This window comes from Pristiophorus japonicus, chromosome 7 (genome assembly GCF_044704955.1).
Source record: "Pristiophorus japonicus isolate sPriJap1 chromosome 7, sPriJap1.hap1, whole genome shotgun sequence".
Lineage (NCBI taxonomy): Eukaryota > Metazoa > Chordata > Chondrichthyes > Pristiophoridae > Pristiophorus > Pristiophorus japonicus.
Window position 1 is genome coordinate 192,561,815 of NC_091983.1, and position 19,102 is coordinate 192,580,916.

Genomic DNA, 19,102 nt, shown 5'->3' on the forward strand with positions numbered 1-19,102 from the left:
AGGCCTGGTGGGCTGAATAGCCTCCTTTCGTGCTGCAATTTCAGAATTAAATTTGAAAATGTCAGAAATGAACACAGTCAGGTGAGTATCTGACAGAGAAAAATGCCGATCCGACCAGCATTCCCAGCATGTTTTTTATTTAAGAACTATGGTGAACATAGCCACATTATCAAGACTTATGCATTTAATATTTAGAGGGAAAAAGTGAAAGATCCAGAAAAGGCCACACTCCGATGACATTACCTGAAAACTTTAATTGAAAATGTACCATATTGGTCTGCTTCAATACATCGATAAGTTTTAACAAAGTTTACATGATGAGGGGGGGAAAAGGCCCACAGAAAACCTCATGCCATTTACAAGTCAGCAGGTGAACACAAAAAGTTAATGGAATGCTTCATTCTCACCTAAAATAGTGATCCCCAAACCACAAATCTAGAAAATAGAAACAAACTTAACGAGTCCCCAATGTAAGTTCACGATAGATTTTAGAAATATATTTTTCAGAAAAGCATTGATTTGCAAAAACAAACACATAAATACAGACAAGGAAAGCCATTTGACACATCCACACTAAGCCTTCCATAGAGGTCCTCCAATCTCCTCCCCCTCCCCCTCCACCTCCATCACAGCATTCAATTGTTTCTTAAAAGATTCCAGAGATTTTGTAGTCAACACAACCTAGAAGTCCATGTTATGTGTTTATCATTCTGTGTGTGAAGGATATCTTGGTCACCAATCCTAAATTTGTTGTTCATTTGTTTAAACTTTTGTTCTACTTCTTGGTTTAAATTAAATGTTCTGAATCTACCTTTACCATATTGTTTACATTTTTAAAAACATGATTTATGTTCAGTTAAATTACTAAATGTAAAATAAAAACAACAATCAGCAATCTAAATGCTGAACTAAAAAGGAGTCACATAGGCAACTACTACCACTTTTTGCAAAATTAGTGCATCACTTGAAATCAGGATCGGTTAAAAAATAAAGGCAGCATCAAACCAGGAAAAGAAAAATATCATTCTTGGGATAACATCCAGCTGTGTTTCACAAAACTCCATTTTGAAGTTACCAATTCGTCAACAAAACAAAATCCAAATTATTTACATTTTTAAAAGCTTGCAATTCTCTCTATGCAGTGACTTTTATTTTAACATGTAAACGGTAGGGATGAACATTAAATCTGGGAGTAGTAGTTGGGCCCCACTCAAGCTTGGGACAATTCAACAGAACCAGGTTCAAGCTTGAATTTTTCTTTCATAACAGAATTAAACTTATTGCACAGGCAAAAATTAAAGATTTCACCATCAATGAGCTGGAGAAGTGAATAGTTTTAGTAGTCCTGATCTAGCTTGAATTCAACCTGAAGTGATTCACTTGCACACATACTACCTCGTATGGACAAGATCTACTGTTCAAGCATAAAAAATAATCTGAACATATCTCCAATGTGCAAATTTTCAGTAGACGTAGTTTCTTAAAATACTGATAGGTGATTAAAGTACAAGGTGTAAAGATGCATCGTGCAAAGACCACATTCTTATTGCAGTAGCATTTCCTCATCTTTTGATCTCTGTAACCACATGATGATCCTGGTCAATATTTTTATTAATATATTGAGACGCTCATCAAGGTCTGTCTTCAATATGCGCTGTACTGCTGCAAGGTTTCAAGCGCTTAGCTACAAATGAATATAAAATAAAAATTAATGCAGTTGTTATTTTAAGTAACATAATAAATAGGAGCAGGAGTAGACCATATGGCCCTCGAGCCTGCTCCACCATTCAATAAGACAATGGCTCTACATCAACTCCACTTTCCTGCCCTATCCCCAATTTCCTTAGTGCCCAATACTCTTACCAATCTCAGTCTTGAATATATTCAACAACTGAGCATCCACAGCCCTCTGCGGTAGAGAATTCCAAAGATTCACAACCTTCTGAGTGAAAAAATGTTTCCTCATCTCAGTTGTAAAACGCTGACCTCTTATCCCAGGACTATGAACCCTAGTTCTAGACTCATCAGCCAGGAAAGCAGCCTCTCAGCATCTACCCTGTCAAGCCCTCCAAGAATTTTATATGCTGACAACAGCACAAGTAACAAAAAGGTTGACACCTAGCCTTGTTTTGGAAAACCTATTGTATTTTGGTGACTTTTGTGCTCTGCTGGGGATAGTGGTAGTGGAGAATCGAATGCCTTTTTCTCTCTTTTGGTACTCTGTATCTTCATCAACAGGCCAAATCAACATGTGGGTCATACGTTGGGACATCCGTTGCTGTGCAATCTGATCTATTTATATTAAAGTAGATGGCACGGTACTGGCAGCAACATCTGGCTGCCCGAGTTTCTTTGCTGAGGAAGGCCTGCTAGCAATGTGTCTGCCATTTATATTTATCACTGGCTGTGCTGCTGTCAGAGGTAGCTCCCAAACCATAGGACCAATAGCGCCCCATCATTTACAGGGCCTTAGACTTAGAAAAGATATAGCTGAGCTGCACCTTTCTGATGACATCTGAGAATTTGGTGTTTGGAAAGGGGCTTTCTCTATTCGTATTGGCAGAACCAGATATAACCTCCATTCTTGGACGGGAAATGGGAGTAGAAGACAATGTTTCTGTGTGAACTCCACTTAGTCAAATACTTTAGATAAGTAAACATTGGTAGCAGTTAGCTTCTGTTGATAACTATCAAGTTCATAGTATCTCATTTATTGGCTTAATTCTAAAAGTACAGCAACACCACCAGGTACTTACGCTCTATAAGCTTCCATTTCTTCTGCTCAGAGTGAAGGAAGCTGCTGAGGTAGAAGATGACAGGCAGGAAAAGAAGAAACGTTGACACGGCAATGACTGAAATAGTGTCACTGCAGGGGACAGTGCAGTTATAGGTTTTGCTCCACAGCTGCCTTGTCAAGTTCATCTGCAAACACCAAACACAAAAGATCATATATGAGAGCGTCAAACTATTGGGTCTAAAATAAATCTGGTAAATGGCCATATGGGGAGCTTTTCAAAGTACTAAATAACGATAACAGCATTTATAAAATGTCTCATGACAAAATGATTCAACTGATTCCACAGATACATATAATCACTTTTGAAGTGCAGTGATATCTTATGTAGGCAAATGTGATGCCCATTATGAGCTAGCAATGCTCCCTAAATAGCAATGAGATAAAAGACCAGTTAGACTGGATTTCACATCCCACAATGTAGACTAGCAACAGACCATGGAAAACTGTTGGGCTGTCGTAAAAACCCAATCTGTTAATGTCCTTTGAAGAGAAATTGTCACCCTTATCCAGTCTGGTTCTTGTGACCAATTTTGCTCTACCTGGTTGACTCTGAAATGCCCACTGAGGTGGCCGAGTAAGCCACTTAATCATTAAAGCAAGGGGCAGGCAATAAATGCAGTGTTGCCAGTGTGCCCCAAAAGCAAATTTAATATGTAACACTTTTTTTAGAATGTACTAGAATATCTTTAACCCACAACCATCTGACTCAGAGGCAACAGTGCCGTCAACTGAGCCAAACTGACAAATTTAAGTCAGACCTTTAAAAAGTATAATACCTATTCCTTTTATTTGGAAGGTTTTTACAGCTTTCTAAAGCTGATTACAAAGTAAATGTTTTGAGTAAGTTGGACTTTAAAGCAGAACTGACAGTTTGCCAGCTTGAATGCAGCATCCCAAATTTTGACCAAAGAATACTTTGCATCCATTTTCACAAAAGAGAGGGACAATGCAGACTTAGCAATGAGGGAGGAGCAGTGTGAAATAAATATAGTGAGAGAGGAAGTATTAAGGGGCTTAGCAGCTGTGAAAGTGGATAACTCCCCAGGCCAGGATGAAATGCATCCCAGGCTATTAAGCAAAGCAAAAGAGGAAATAATAGAGGCTTTGACCATCATTTTCCAATCCTTTCTGGTTTCAGGTGTGGTACCAGAGGACTGGAGGACTGCTAGTGTGGTACCTTTGTTTAAGAAGGGAGAAAGGGATAGACTGAGTAATTACAGGTCAGTCAGCCTAACCTCAGTGGTGGGAAAATTATTGGAAAAAATCCTGAAGGACAGGATAAATCTTCATTTAAAAAGACACGGATTAATCAAAGACAGTCAGCACGGATTTGCTAAGGGAAGGTCGTGTCTGACTAACTTGATTGAATTTTTCGAGGAGATAACCAGGAGGGTCGATGAGGGCAGTGCATATGATGTAGTGTATATGGATTTTAGCAAAGCTTTTGATAAGGTCCCACATGGCAGACTGGTCACAAAAGTAAAAGCCCATGGGATCCAAGACAAAGTGGCAAGTTGAATGCAAAATTGGCTCAGAGGCAGGAAGCAAAGGGTAATGGTTGATGGGTGTTTTTGTGACTAGAAGGATGTTTCCAGTGGGTTCTGCAGCGCTCAGTACTAGGTCCCTTAATACCTCCTCTCTCACAATGTTTATTTCATCTAATAAACAGTGGCAAATGGAATTCAATCCGGATAAGTGTGAGGTAATGCATTTGTGGAGGTAACAAAGCAAGGGAATACACATTAAATGGTAAGACACTGAAAAGGTAGCAGGCCAGGTAGATAAGGTGGTTAAGAACGCATATGGAATACTTGCTTTTGTAAGTTGAGGCATGGAATACAAGAGCAAGGAGGTTATGCTTGAACTGTATAAAACACTGGTTAGGCCGCAGCTGGAGTATTGTGTGCAGTTCTGGTCACATTACAGGAAAGCTGTGATTGCACTGGAAAGGGTGCAGAGGAGATTTACAAGAATGTTGCCTGGACTGGAGAATTTTGGCTATGAGGAAAGATTGGAGATGCTCGGTCTGTTTTCTTTGGAACAGAGAAGACTAAGGGGAGACCTGATTGAGGTGTATAAAATTATGAGGGGCCTGGATAGAATGGATAGGAAGGACTCATTTCCCTTGGCAGAGGGGTCAACAACCAGGGGGCATAGATTTAAAGTAATTGGGGGGAGGTTTAGAGGAGATAAGAGGGGAAATTTCTTCACCCAGAGGGTGGTGGGGTTGTGGAACTCACTGCCTGAAAGGGTGGTAGAGTCAGAAACCCTCACCATATTTAAAAAGTACTTGGGTGTGCACTTAAAGTGCCGTAACCTACAAGGCTACGGACCAAGAGCTGAAAAATGGGATTAGGCTGGATAGCTCTTGCTTGGCTGGTGCAGAAACGATGGGCCGAAATGGCCGCCTTCCGTGCTGTAAAGTTTTGTGATTCTATGATGCTGGAACCAAAGGATCACTTTTGATACATAAATAAAGGCAGCAGTATAACTCAAAAGTGAATTACAGTCATCGTACCTGTAATTAAATAAGTGATACCTCACAATTCAATGCAAAAGAGACACTGGCTCTGCAGGCAATTTTTCTGATATGATTCATTTTATGGCTGTTTTTACTTTGCAGAGCAGGTCTCAGGAAAGTGTGCCAACTTAGCTACTCTCGAGCATTTTAAGATACAACAGTTTTCAAGTCATTGAATGTACTGTGCAGATCCACCGTTCCATACATGTGCAGAACTGGCTGAGATATTTTGGCCGGCACACATACATGGAGCAGACCATGACGTTACCACAAAGATTATGGGAAAAGTCTATCTGTCATGAAGTCACCACTTAAATGTGCTGCTGTCACTTCAACAATGTGTTCAATGTGTTTCCTAACTCCACCAAGACCAGTGGAAGCACCAGTGAAAAGCAGGTCTCCTGCACCACTGGGTCCAAAACAAATTTTAGGTAAGTTTATGTGGATGTAACTCCTAGCTGCACTTTAGCCATCAGTTGCTGTCGTGAGGGTCTGCCGCAACTAGGAGTTACACCTTACACTCAAGTGGCAATTGAAGTTAGTGTGGCTGTCGATCAAGCCTGCCTGTATATGAATGAACATCAACGACAGTGTTAAGAGCTCATGTGGTTCCACAGTGACAGCATGGTAAGTCACACCTGTGAGTTCTCAACAAACTGGTTCCCTAATTTAATTGATTTATTTGTGTCGGAAAAGTGAAGAGATGGTGCGAAAAATACCCCTATCTACATATTCAGGAACCAGGGACTTTGCTCAAGTTACATGAGCAAAAATACAATCCAACCAGTCTATTTTAGTTTGTCCAACCAGTCTATTTTAATAGCATTATGGTCTTTTGAAAACAACTCAATATTCACAATCTGAAAAAATTAGCAAAGAGTTGTGTTTGTTTTAATAATTCAGCATGTGATGTCATATTTGTTCAACTACAATTTCAACCTGCTGAAAAGCAGCTGAAGACCAGAACCACTTTAAATATACTGAATGTCCCTTGCATCAACATAGGTTTAGAATTAGATTATTACTGAGATTTAGCAGTACAGCAGAGAGGATGGGTATTACATAGTTCTCAATGTACTTACTGCATCGATGATGTCTATGCACAGGTTCTGTTTTTTTTCCATTCTATTGTACCATACAGTCAAATTATTGTAAGAAACTTTACACTTAATGCAAAGATCAGAATGGTTGCCATGATCTGGGTGTCCCTACAAAATATAAAAATGAAAATCATTGTATTTCACTCTGTGGTACAACAAGTTAGCCCACCAAGTCACCACACATGCACACTTAAGATAACATGATCTCAGATGAGACAGATCAGAAGGTAGAAGATAGTAAACACGGAGGTATGGGCTCACATGGACCGGAGATCAGGAATAAGCAGGCACTGGGAAATGTGAGAGGAGACAAATAAGATGTTTATACATAAATAGTAGAAGCATTAGAAATAAGATGCCAGAACTGGGATCTGTTGTGGTAATAAGGAATTATGATGTAGTGGGAATATCAGAATCATGGCTAAATCCCAATAATGGAAAATAATATAACACTTACAGATATAGAGCATGTTTAGAAAAGACAAAGTATGCAAAGTGTATCAGGGACACCAGGGAGGTAAGATAAGTTAATCCTGTTGAAGTTAGTCCAGTTAGACATCTCAAATACTAAAAAATCCAAGCTAATATTAGAGGTATGCTATTGACCACTTGGTCAGAACAAGGACGACAATTTGTTCTATGAAGAGATAGAAAGGATATGGGAGAACAGTAAGATATTATAATAGGACACTTCAATCAACCTAGTCTAAACTGTGTAAATCCAAGTGGTTGAGAGTCAAGAGTTAGTAGATTTAATACCTGACTTCTTCTTGACCCAGTGTGTCTGGAGTACTGGGTATAGTTTTGGTCTCCCTATTTCATAAAGGATATTCAGTTATTGGAGAGCAGCATAGAAGGGCTACGTGGTTGATCCCAGAACTTAATGGAATGACGTTTGAGGAAAGATTGATTACCCTGGGTCCTTTCTCTCTTGCAAAGAGAAGATGGAAATTTCATACGGTAGAAGTGTTTAAAATATATACAAATTAGGTCCAGGTAAGCTTTACTGATGTGTACAGAATTTAAGCACAATTAAGACATTATGAAGAATAGAAAATGCAAAAAGAAATTGCTTACTAAAAAGGCGTTAAGTATGTGGAATAGAATACGAACATGGGTGGTGGAAATAGAAACCATAATGAGCTTAAAAGACTAAACAGGTTCTCATCAACAAATTGGATTTAGCTTTATTAGAAATGCCCCAGGGAATACTGTGTACAGGTGGGCTATATGGACTATTCTCTTCTGTCTGAACCTGTTATTATGTCCTTCCTAAATAAAAAGATAACCAAGTATAAATCGATGACTTCACTACAAATGAGCTGGAAATCCTAGACAGGCTAAGCAGCCTCACAAAACAAATAAATCCCCAGGCTACACCACCTCCTTTTAATGGTATTTATCCCAGAATGGTGAAACTATGGAGGGTATCTGAGACACGGACAATCATTATGTGGAAATGGATATGGGAAGCTGCAGACCCATTAATCTTACTTCCATTCTATGTAAAATAATGGAAGTGATCATCAGGAGTGAACCTGAACATCATCTGTACACCAGTAACCTAGTTAACAGCAGTCAGCATAGATTCATAAGGGGACGATCCTGTTGATCAACTTCCTAGACTTCTTTAAGGAAGTGACAACTCAAGTGGACTGTAATAAGCCCCATGAACCAGTTGTTGTTGTTTTAGTATCTTCATACTCTTCCATTCAAGAATAGCGTGATGTTGTGGAAGGATTCGCAGGCTGATTAACAGTCTGACAGGCCGTGATGTGAACACTCCTTCCATAGCCATGGCCAATTTTACAGCAGCCAAGAATGCCTAGTCCCATTTGGCTAGAGGGTTTTATGGGCTCTCTCAACCCATTCGGTGAGGGGGCAGACGGCCACACCCACTGGACGCAAATATCCCACTGCATGTCAACCTGGAATTCAGAGCTGGGACTGTCTGGAGAGGAATCTGATCCCTGTTCCTTCTGACTCCAGAGGCAGGAATGCTACCACCACAAAGCCAAATGCTCACTCCTTATGACCTGGAATACTTCAACTGTCAAAAACCCTTTGAGAAAGCTACACACAAAAGGCTATTAATTAAAGTCAGTTTCGGGGATTCGGGGTAAATCAAGCAGTAAACCACGAGTATTCTTTAGAGGAATTATGTCAGAACGGTGAGGTTGGGGGTTGGGGGCGGAGAGAGGGGGTGGGCGAGGGAGGGAGGAATACGGAGTGAAGTGCCTCAGGACTAGGTTACAGGATCTATACTGTTTCTAATTTACATAAATGACCTGGATTCAAAATCTCAATGCAAAGTGGTCAAATTTACAAATAATACCAAACGAGGAGGGAAGTGGAATCAGAAGACACAGCCTAAAAATTACAGAGCGGGTTGGACAAAATATGGAAGTGGGCCAAAAAATGACATGAAATTAATGCAGACAACTTTAAAGTGCTACAGAGAGGAATAAAAGAACAGAAGAAATAGATGCAGGTGTAGGCCATACGGCCCCTCGAGCTCCATTCAATAAGATCATGGCTGATCTTCTCTCTCAACTCCACTTTCCCACACTATCCTCATATCCCTCAAATCCCCCAGCATCCAAAAATCTATCTATCTCAGCCTTGAATGTACTCAACAATTCAGCATTCACAGACCTTTGGAGTAGAGATTTGCAAAGATTCACAACCCTCAGTGAAGAAATTCCTCCTCATCTCAGTCTTAAATATCCGACCCCTTATCCTAAGACTATGCTCCCTAGTTCTAGACTCCCCAGCCAGGGGAAACAACCTCTCAGCATCTAGCCCTTTAATCACCCTCAGAATCTTACATGTTTTGATGAGATCAGCTCTCATCCTTCTAAACTTCAGACAGTATAGGCTCAATCTACTCAATCTCTCTAAAAACTAAACATACAAACGCAAAGAATGGAAAAGACTAGACAGACTTGGGCTTTTCAGCCTGGAACGGTGGTGTCGGAGAGGTGATTTTATACAGCTATACAAGATTGTTAAGGATATATATATTTTAAATTAAACTGCAGCAGAACTGGGGGACGCAGGTTCAAACGATAAAAGGCCATTTCAGGACTGATAAGGGGAAATTCTTTACACAGTGATCTATGTGTAGAATAAACTTCCAGACAAAATAGGAGGCAAAACCCTTGGAATCATTAAGGAAACAATTGGATGCTACAATATGGGGGGGGGGGGCCGGAAGTTTGTCAGGATCTCTATGTAGCTGAATTAAGATGGCTTCTTCATCCATAATTATCTTGTGTAATTCCTACTACTTCTAACAGTCCTTGTGCTGAATTTTTCTGTAATTAAAGTAACCTACTGCTTTCAGCAGTCACACCACAGATGCTCAGTTATTCAACAAGCCCATCAATCAATGGCTTCCAATTTTGCTTCCTTTCTTTCTGTAACTAAGGAGAAATCCTAACCTAAATGTTTTTCACGATACAAGATCACTCCTCCCTTGCATGCTGGGACAAATACATTATAATCAGCTTATGAATATTTTAGTGTCAACCTCCACTTCACTCTGCTGAATAAAATGGATTTTTAATGACATGGATTGCATTTGGCATCAACACAAACAGCACAAGTATTTTCTAAAAGCTGTTCCATTAAAGTGTACATAATCTCGCAAATTTAAATACCAAATACAAGACACGAGTGTCCTTAGCTTTATCATTTAGTTTTATTTTCTGGAATAAGATAGACACATGGTTGCTTGTTGCAAATTTCTAAATATTTTTATTTTACCCCTTCTCTTGATGTTCTTTACTTTCACAGGCATTACATCCTTTTTACTTGGTTAGTTTGCTACAAGCTTGTGATTTATGGCCCAGTCTTGGCAGTGGAAGAACTCTCAATAGCAGCTCTAACAAGCAGCTAATACTCTAAAGTGGTACCACAATACTTCCAATAAATGCATATACACAGCAGCGGGGGGGGGCCGAGGGTGGAGAGAACAGGTCTGGAAATGTATTGGAAGAGCAGGCTGAAGAAAAAACTAGGCCTGGGTGCTGCAATGTCGATGTACTAGTTGCAAAACCTTGGCCTAGGAATGAGTGTAGTCAAGTTGTTAGAGATGAGTTAGTGACATCGGGCTCAGGAAAACAAAAAATTATTTGTTTTTTTTAGAAAGCTTATGCATTTATTGCTAAGCAGGTTTGCTTCATTACCAACCCCTATAGATACAGGCGGAGCAAAGCGTGTTTGATATGCAAGTTACCGAAGAGTATTGTTCAAAACAATTCAGAGAATCATTCAGCATCTTCTTAAAGATTACAGTGTCCATTGATGGTACTGTTTTGTTACCATTTAAACAGGCTGTTGAAGGGGAAAAAAAGACAGCAAGTTAGTAAATAAAAGATAGCGGTGTTCTACCTAGAATTGCATTTGCAGAAATATTTTAAACATTCAATACTTACAGTGCATCTAAAAACCATGGCAAAAATTTATATAAAAATAAAACGACACCCGGACTGTAAAATGATCCCGAATCAAAGCTTTTCCCAACTTCCAACTTTTTGAACAATACGAATTTAGTGTCACAAAAAGTAAAAAACTGAAACTAAAATTATTAGCACTTGTTACCAGATTAATACACAGGCCGCAGTTTAAAGAAAAATACTTCAGCAACTGTCACACTATAGAAACTCCATCAAGCTCCACCAACAGACTCCTTCTGCTTGATCATAGTGTCGCAACCTTCTGGTTGCTAGCTGATATTTTAAAAGTGCACTGCAGTACTTATTAGATCAGTATGAAATTCATAGGTAATTTGTCAAAATTAACAACCCTACATTCATAATATTGTATTTAATTGTAAACCCAGGCTACAATCTGCAAAATACAAAGTGCCCCTTATTGTTCGATCAAACAAGAGACACAATTCAGTGTATGCGTAAGAATTTGCATTCTGCAGTTGTCTTTCTATATATACTGCGTGCCTCTCCCATCTCAGATGGAGCTGTATGTCTCCGCTGCCTATGATGTTTCCTGCTTCTCTGACTGCTCCACCCTTCTCAACCAACAGGTGGAGTTCTTATCTCAACTGTTCATATGGTCTACTTTTTTTTTTAAAAAGAGAGACTCCCAATGATTTAAAAACTTAACATTTGGCATTCATTTTCAGAGTCTGATTGAAAAGTGAAGACGAGAGGTGATTTTGACTGATGGCTTGGTAGATGGGTGGGGGGGTCTCTCAATGTCTGATGGAGGGCGAGCTCTGCCCTAGCAAGCATCATAAAGTCTAATCCAGACAATTTTAGAATAGCTTAGCTAGAAAAATGGGTATATGCTTAGAGATAGTAAATTGGCATCTTTATTATTTTTGCATATCTGAGAACATAAATTTGTTCTCAGTCAAAGCTGTATCCTACTTATTCAGGTATTTTATACAAAATAATCCAGGTGTTATTTGAAGTTGTGCCTCAAATGCCTTTCAATTCACCTTCCGTAAAGAGAGAACGTACACTGAGGGATGTGAAAATGTAAGTACCAGTATGCAGGGCAAGAGTTCTTGGTTAGAATCTCCAGGTCCAGGCTATTGTTTAACTAGATATTGGGTAGCAGGACCCCCAGATTATAGGCCAAGTGAGGTCTGCTACAGGAGCAACTGGTTACAATGAGCCTGAGAGACAATCCAGCACACAATCTGAAAATTGTCATTTATTGGACGATCAACATAAAAGGCGGCAATAGAAAAGCATTTAAATGGGAAATATCAAAAACAGCTTGCTTTTTACTGCACCTATCCTTTACCATAACTAATTTAGTGTCTGATATAAGTGTAATGAATGAGTAACATGAGACTTGAAAGAGGGTGAAGGAAAGATTCATTGTAAATAAAAAAAACTATTTTTGACTGGCACTTCTGGCTCCCATTTTAACCCCACTGACCTGCTTTCATTCTTTTGAGGCGAGAGTTGTCACATTTTGAAAATACAATGAATGCATGGGTAGATAGCCCAATTAAACAAAATAAAAACTGGAAAAAACACCTCAAACCACATCCTCCATATAGCTTTGTGCAACCTTTTGCACCAGAAAGCACTGCAAAACCAACATTTGTTTTTTTTCAAAAAAGAAAAATGCACAAATGTTGCAAAAATAACTACATTTAGAATAGATCATCAATACAACAAATCTCAAAACAAAACTACAATCTTGCATAGCGTAACTAAAAGTAAGCAGACATACCATCACACAAGGAGTCGGTCCAAATTGTTTGCAGATAGTTATGCATCTTCAGGACTATTTGCAAACGGTCTGATCTCAAGAGTTGTTTCGAACAGCTGACGTTCCCTGAATCTTTCTGGAAAGAGGACAAAAATTGGAAAGCGGACAAAAATTGGAAAGCGATTACGAAAAAAGGGTCAACAGCAATGGAATAGACAGCAAGTCACGTGCATAATAGGGTGAATACAAGGCACAACTTATTTAGTGCAGCTGCCCAAAATAGGTTTAGCAATAGAAGTATTAAAATGCACGTCATTTATTCCTGTAGGAATACAGGCATTCTCTAGTTAACATGTAGCGGATAAACAGTAAATATCAAAAGCACTCTGGCATGTGTCTGCTTGTGTGTGTGGAAATATGAACGGCAGTGCACAACGCAACATTAGAACTCCGGAACCACCAATGTGGTTTGTCTACATTACAGAAACATCCAAATGTACTTGTTGCAATTATTGCAATACATGAATTTCTGGAAATGGCCTGCCAACTTCACAAGCCTCTTCCTGACTAACTGAACAGAGACAGTCACATGGTTTCAGTTGTTGTTAAATGGATACCATATGGAGAACTACAACCCATTTCTGAGTACTCTGCAAGTTCTCAAGTCTCCTTTCCTATTCTTGTGAAATGGGACTCTCACACCCTATTTAGTGCAGAACTGCTTATATTGTCGGAGCATCCTGATGCTATAAAATTCACCCTGCTTATGAGTATCCACAGCCAAGAAAGATGATAGCTTCTGCATCAAGAGGCACCTGCAAAACCTACCTCCTTAGGTGACATTTTGAACCTTCTTGGCACCATCTTGTTGACTTTACAATAACTTGCATTTATATAGTACCTTTAATGCAGTTAAACACCCCAAGGTGCTGCCAAAGTCGGGGCTGTTCTTGGTAAGAACTTTTTTTCTTACCAACGAGCTGTATGAAATCCTTGTACATTTAGCAATCATTTTCAAAGTGACAAAAACATCTAGAACCTGCCCTCGGCATCTACACAGCATTCAATCGAATCTCATTCACCCATCGCCCCTGTGCTCATTGACCTACACTGGCTCCCAAATTAAGCAACGCCTCAAATTAAAAATTCTTTCCTCATTTTCAAATCCCTCCATGGTCTCACCCCTATTTCTAATCTCTTTCAGCCCCACAACCCTCTGAGCTATCTGCAATCTTCTAATTTTGGCCTCTTGAGCATCTATGGTTTTAATCGCTCCACCATTGGTGGCCGTGTCTTCAGCTGCCAAGGTCCGAAGCTCTGGGATTCCCTCCCTAAACCTCTCTACCTCTCTACCTCTCTCTCCTCCTTTAAGACGCTCCTTAAAACCTACCTCTTTGAGCAAGCTTTTGGCCATCTACCCCAATATATCCTTATGTAGCTCAGTGTCAAATTTTGTTTTATAACGCTCTTGTGAAATGCCTTGGGACGTTTTACTGCATTAAAGGCGCTATATAAATACAAGTTGTTGCTGTTGTCAACATTGATTAGAAGATTAACTGGATGAGCCAGATCAACATTGCAGCTACAAGTGTATTCTGCAACAAGAGGCTCACCTCTTGACTCAACAAAGCCCCTCCACCATCGACAAGGCTCAAAGTCAGGAGTGTGATGAAATGCGCACCACTCACCTGGATGGGTGCAGCTGCAACACTCAAGAAATTTGACACCAGCCAAGACATGGCAGTTTGCTAGATCAGCATTTCTGCCTCTGAACTCAGTTATCTACCCCCTCCACCATCAACACACTGTAGCAGCAGTATGTAGTATCTACAGGAAGCACTGCAGCAGCTCACCAAGGTTACTTCGACAGATTATATTTCAACAAGTTATTCGAACAAGATTACAACTGAAATTAGGTGAACATCTGAAAATAATGTGTATAAATAGAAACTTCCTTTAACTCCAATTCTCTCTAATAGGGCAACAAAGCAAACCTGCTTTTGTGTGAACCTATGACCAAAGTAACGAGTTTCAGCCCACTGTTGTCCCAAGGGAAGAGTAGAAATGTTTAAGAATGGACTTTGTACAGAATCATGGGTAAATACATCAATTCCCAGCAAGCCCACTTGTGAAAAGGATTCTGGCTCTTGTGAACGAATTAAAGGATTTATTGAGAGCAATTAAATTAGGCATTTATCAAAAGCAATTATTTGCTTTATTAAAAAATTAATTTTATGCACTCTCAGCCACATCGAGTTAAACATGATCAATGGAGACTGACTAAGTAGCACCTGATAAATAATTTCCTCAAATAATTTCACAGATACTCCAAAGGTCAGACTCCCCAAGTAGCAATCGCTTGAGTTCAGTGAAAATTTAATAGATAGGTTCCTTAGCTTTGCAGCTTTACAAAGCTGAAGCATAATTCGAGGGAGTTGGATGACAAAAGCCAGGAGATTTCATTACGATACATCCTGCTGACTGACCCCAGAAACCTACTCTTCCCTCGCCCCCTCCTTGCAGGGATGAACCACCCCTCAACAATACTGGGAATGGTGTTTGGAGAAATAGACCACTCTGCAATACAGAACATCGGTACATCAATATGCTCTGAACACAACAGCAATAATTATGAAAGTCCCTTAATATAGTAATAAGCAGGCTCATATTGAAAACAGACACAGGAGAGAGCGCTTTACGTACACACAAATGCTCACCACTGCAGATAGCATGTATAGAATTACCAGATATTCAATAATCATTTAGTGTCATCAATCACAAGAAAGGCATTAGAACTCTATATTGGCACCCACCATCAGTATAAAAACTGACCAGATAAATTTAATATGCAAGAGATATACAAGTATTTAAAAAGCAAAATGCACCCTAGAGTATTATAAGGCATCAATACTGCATCAGATTTCACTTGTTTGAAAATACACGCTACTCACAATTTATCTCAACTATTCGATTCAATTACTACACCGTTTATAATCCATCCTAAGCATTCATTATTCTCCTTTAAATTTCCATTCAGAGAGGCTAACATAGGGGAAAGCAGAAAACAAAATCTTAAAAAAAAGTCCATCTAACTCATCCCCAATCATGTCTACATTCAGGACACACTATTTCTTGTTCTTGCCGCACCTGGAATGGGACACAAATTCCCTTCATCAGCTTTTGTAATTCAAAAACAAAGAAGCCAAACACAAATCAATCAGTTTCCATTATATTAGGATCAGATTTTCTCTTCATATTTAATTTTCACCATTCTAATCCACCAATTTAAAGTAGGATTTCAGACTAACTGATTTCATACCATTTATTATTTTATATATCACTATAAGATCACCTCCTTTCCAGCCTTAAATGCTCAGGTCACTATTCTTTCATCATCGCTTTCATCATTGCTGTGTGCAAATTGGTTGCCACATTTGTCTACATCATCATCATCATCATAAGCAGTCCCTCGAAATGAGGATGACTTGCTTCCATGCCAAAAAAGGACAAGCTCACAGATGTTCCAATGAAGGACCTAAAATTCCAGGTCCTGAACTACATCCTGAAGGGGTGCAAGATGCCGGTGCGTGGATTATTAATTGACTATAAAACTCTTTGGGACTGGATTTCTTTTCTTTCATGCCCATTATTCCCTTCCTACGTGCAGTACTTTCTCTCCCTAAGCCTCTCCTTTGAGACACTCCTTAAAGCCTACCTCTTTAGCCAAGCTTTTAGTCATTTGTCCCAGTATCTTATGTGGCTTGGTGTCAAATTTTGGTTGATAACGTTCCTACGAAGCACCTTGGGACGCTTTAAGACGTTAAAAAGGTGCCATATATAAATGCAAGTTGTTGTTTACACTAGTCCGCTTTAAATTTCACCTATCATTCAGCCCCACATGATTTCATTTTTGGGCTGCCTGTTTCAATTCCACTATCCCTCCTAGTTTTGTGTCAAGTGCAAATCCAACTAATTTTCATCGAATTTCTGAATCCAAGTCATTGATATAAATTAAAAACATTAGTGATCCTAACAATGAGTTCTGGGGCATCTGACTCAGTACTTTCCCCACCCCACATTATCCCGCTAACCAGCACCTGTTGTTTTCTTCCCTTCCGTCAATTTCTTATCAATATCCACATTTCATCCCGAATCCGTACAGCTTTGAATTCAATTAGTAGTTTTTCATGTGAAACTGTCTCACATGCTGAGCATTCTTCTAAATTCTAAGGAATATAGGCCGCGTCTACTCAATCTCTCCCCGTAGGACAATCCACTCATCCCAGGAGCCAGTTTAGTGAGGCCACATCTGGAGTACTGTTTACAGTTCTGGTCTCCCTACCTAGAAATGACATGCTTGCCATAGAGGGAGTGCAGCGAAGGTTCACTAAACTGGCTCCTGGTATGAGGGGATTGCCCTATGAGGAGAGATTGAGTAGTCTCGGCCTATATTCCTTAGAATTTAGAAGAATGAGAGGTGATTTAATTCAAACATATAAAATTCTTCAGGGGATTGACAGGTTTAATGCTGGGAAAATGTTTCCCCTGGCTGTGGAATCTAGAACACCAGATCAGTCACAGAATAATGGGTACGCCATTTAGGACTGAGATGAGGAGAAATTTCTTCACTCAATCTTTGGAATTCTCTACCCCAGAGGGCTGCGGCTGCTCAGTCGTTGATTATATTCAAGACAGAGGTCGGTAAATTTTTGAGAACAAGGGGAATTAAGGGATATGGGGATAGTGCAGGAAGGTGGAGTTGAGGTAGAAGATCAGCCATGATCTTGATGAATGGCGGAGGGCCAAATGGCCTACTCCAGCTCTTATTTACGTTCCTCTGTTCTTATGCCTTGTGGAAGTACTCAACATCATCAGTTGACTTGGCGTGTCACTTCAACAACTGAGAGCCAATGTAGGTCAGCGAATACAAGGGGAAATGGTGAACGGGACTTGGTAAGATTTAGGATACGGGCAGCAGAAGTTTTGGATGAGTTAAAGTTAATGGAGGGTGGAAGATGAGAGGCCAGCCAGGAAGAATTGGAAAAATCAAGTCTAGAGGTAGCAAATTTAATCCTGATAATCAATACCTTGATCTCACACAGAAATGAAGACCAATATCCTTTTTGAATATAGGCACCATATTTCCAACCTACTTGTTGCTCCCCAATGTCCACTGACTATATCAATGATGGTTACTACCTGTACCTCACAAATCTCCTGAGTGGTCGCTCTCAACACTCGGATAGCTACTAAATAACTGGAAATTTTGTTTGACATAAACAAGCTCAGAGGGCTTAAAACAAAGTCCTGAATTTTTCTTTGGTACATTTTTTTGTGGAGAGGACATGTTGTTCAGGTCTTCCCTTGCAAATACTTTGAGGAATTAATGATTCGGAATATTTACTATCCTGTGCTCATCCTCAGTTTAAAGAACATTTGCATCTTGGATGAAAGGTTCCACATCAGGAGTAGGTGGGAGCTGAGGGCAAGCGAAGCAGGGCTATACATCCACCTTTCCTTGAATGAACGACCATTTTAAACAAGATACACAAAAAACATGCAATGTTCATCAGCGGATGTAGTGCAATACAGATTCAGCTAGGAAGAGGAACAGTGAGAGACGTGATATAACTTGGAGACGATGAAACACTCGCTCCCGTTGCACGTACTGAGATGTTGGCGAACGTGTCCCAGAAGCTATGGAATTGCGGGATGCATTTCTCGCAGATCCGCACCGGCCGCGCGTTCCTCACCACGCAGTTCACCAGTGCCGCGCTGATCTTGCCGAACTCCCGCAGCAGCCGCCGGCAGGTTTCGCTCACCACCAGTTCCTCCAGTAGCTCGGACCAGCCGAGCGCAGAGGACATCCACCAGGCGGGGGCGCTGTCCCCATCGGACGGGCCCGCGGCGCTCCGCAGCCTGCGGGACAGCGGCCCATCCTCCCGGTACCCGTCCGTGCCCTCCCACCACACCGGGTCCTGGGCTTCCAGTGAGTCGTCGTGGCGGTTGTTCCTGCTGAAATCCGCACCTTCCAGCGATAATCCACCGTCCGAGGAGAAGGTGGCGAGGGCTCCCTCCCAGATCAGACCCAGTAAAATGCCGCTCACGAACCCGGCACCAACCATCTCCAGCCCGCTGCTGTCTGAAGGCGCTTCCCGCGCCTGCGCACTCGTTGTGGTCGCTGGCCCTTGTTTGTGCGCCTGCGCACTCGCTGTGGTCGCTGGCCCTTGTTTGTGCGCCTGCGCACTCACTGGTCGCTGGCCCTTGTTTGTGCGCCTGCGCACTCGCTGTGGTCGCTGGCTCTTGTTTGTGCCAGCGCGCGAAGGTGGGGCTCATGGCCGCGACGTCATGGCAGGAAGAAGAACGACAAGGCTCTGTCCTCTGTCATAATAAAAACAGAAACTGCTGGAAATCTCCACAGGTCAGGCAGCATCAGTGGAGAGAAGTAACCCTGTCATATTACGTGGACAGACTGTACAGGGTTTGGGACAT

At 40.7% G+C, this 19,102-nt stretch overlaps 1 protein-coding gene across 2 annotated transcripts; it reads right to left on the reverse strand.

The window, feature by feature from the left end:
• Positions 1–234: 234 nt before the first annotated feature.
• ostm1 (osteoclastogenesis associated transmembrane protein 1) lies at positions 235–18,779 on the reverse strand. Of its 2 annotated transcripts, none has more exons than XM_070885644.1 (6): positions 18,364–18,779; positions 12,632–12,746; positions 10,659–10,756; positions 6,401–6,526; positions 2,757–2,922; positions 235–1,684 (listed from the first exon to the last, which is right to left on the reverse strand). In XM_070885644.1, the coding sequence occupies exons 1-6, from the start codon at positions 18,733–18,735 to the stop codon at positions 1,632–1,634; spliced, it is 930 nt and encodes a 309-aa protein (XP_070741745.1). In that variant the 5' UTR covers positions 18,736–18,779; the 3' UTR covers positions 235–1,631. The 2 variants fall into 2 exon arrangements, with proteins under 2 accessions (XP_070741745.1, XP_070741744.1); XM_070885643.1 differs by having other exon boundaries at positions 18,280–18,779.
• Positions 18,780–19,102: the final 323 nt, after the last annotated feature.

Bases quoted from the DNA above. Each gene is read 5' to 3' on its own strand.
- ostm1 (XM_070885643.1), bottom strand. From the start codon at position 18,735: ATGGTTGGTGCCGGGTTCGTGAGCGGCATTTTACTGGGTCTGATCTGG. The intron at 12,747-18,279 runs GTACGTGCAACG...TCCTCTTTCCAG, and splicing joins ACACGTTCGCCAACATCTCA to AAAGATTCAGGGAACGTCAG. The intron at 2,923-6,400 runs GTAAGTACATTG...TGGTGTTTGCAG, and splicing joins GCATAGACATCATCGATGCA to ATGAACTTGACAAGGCAGCT.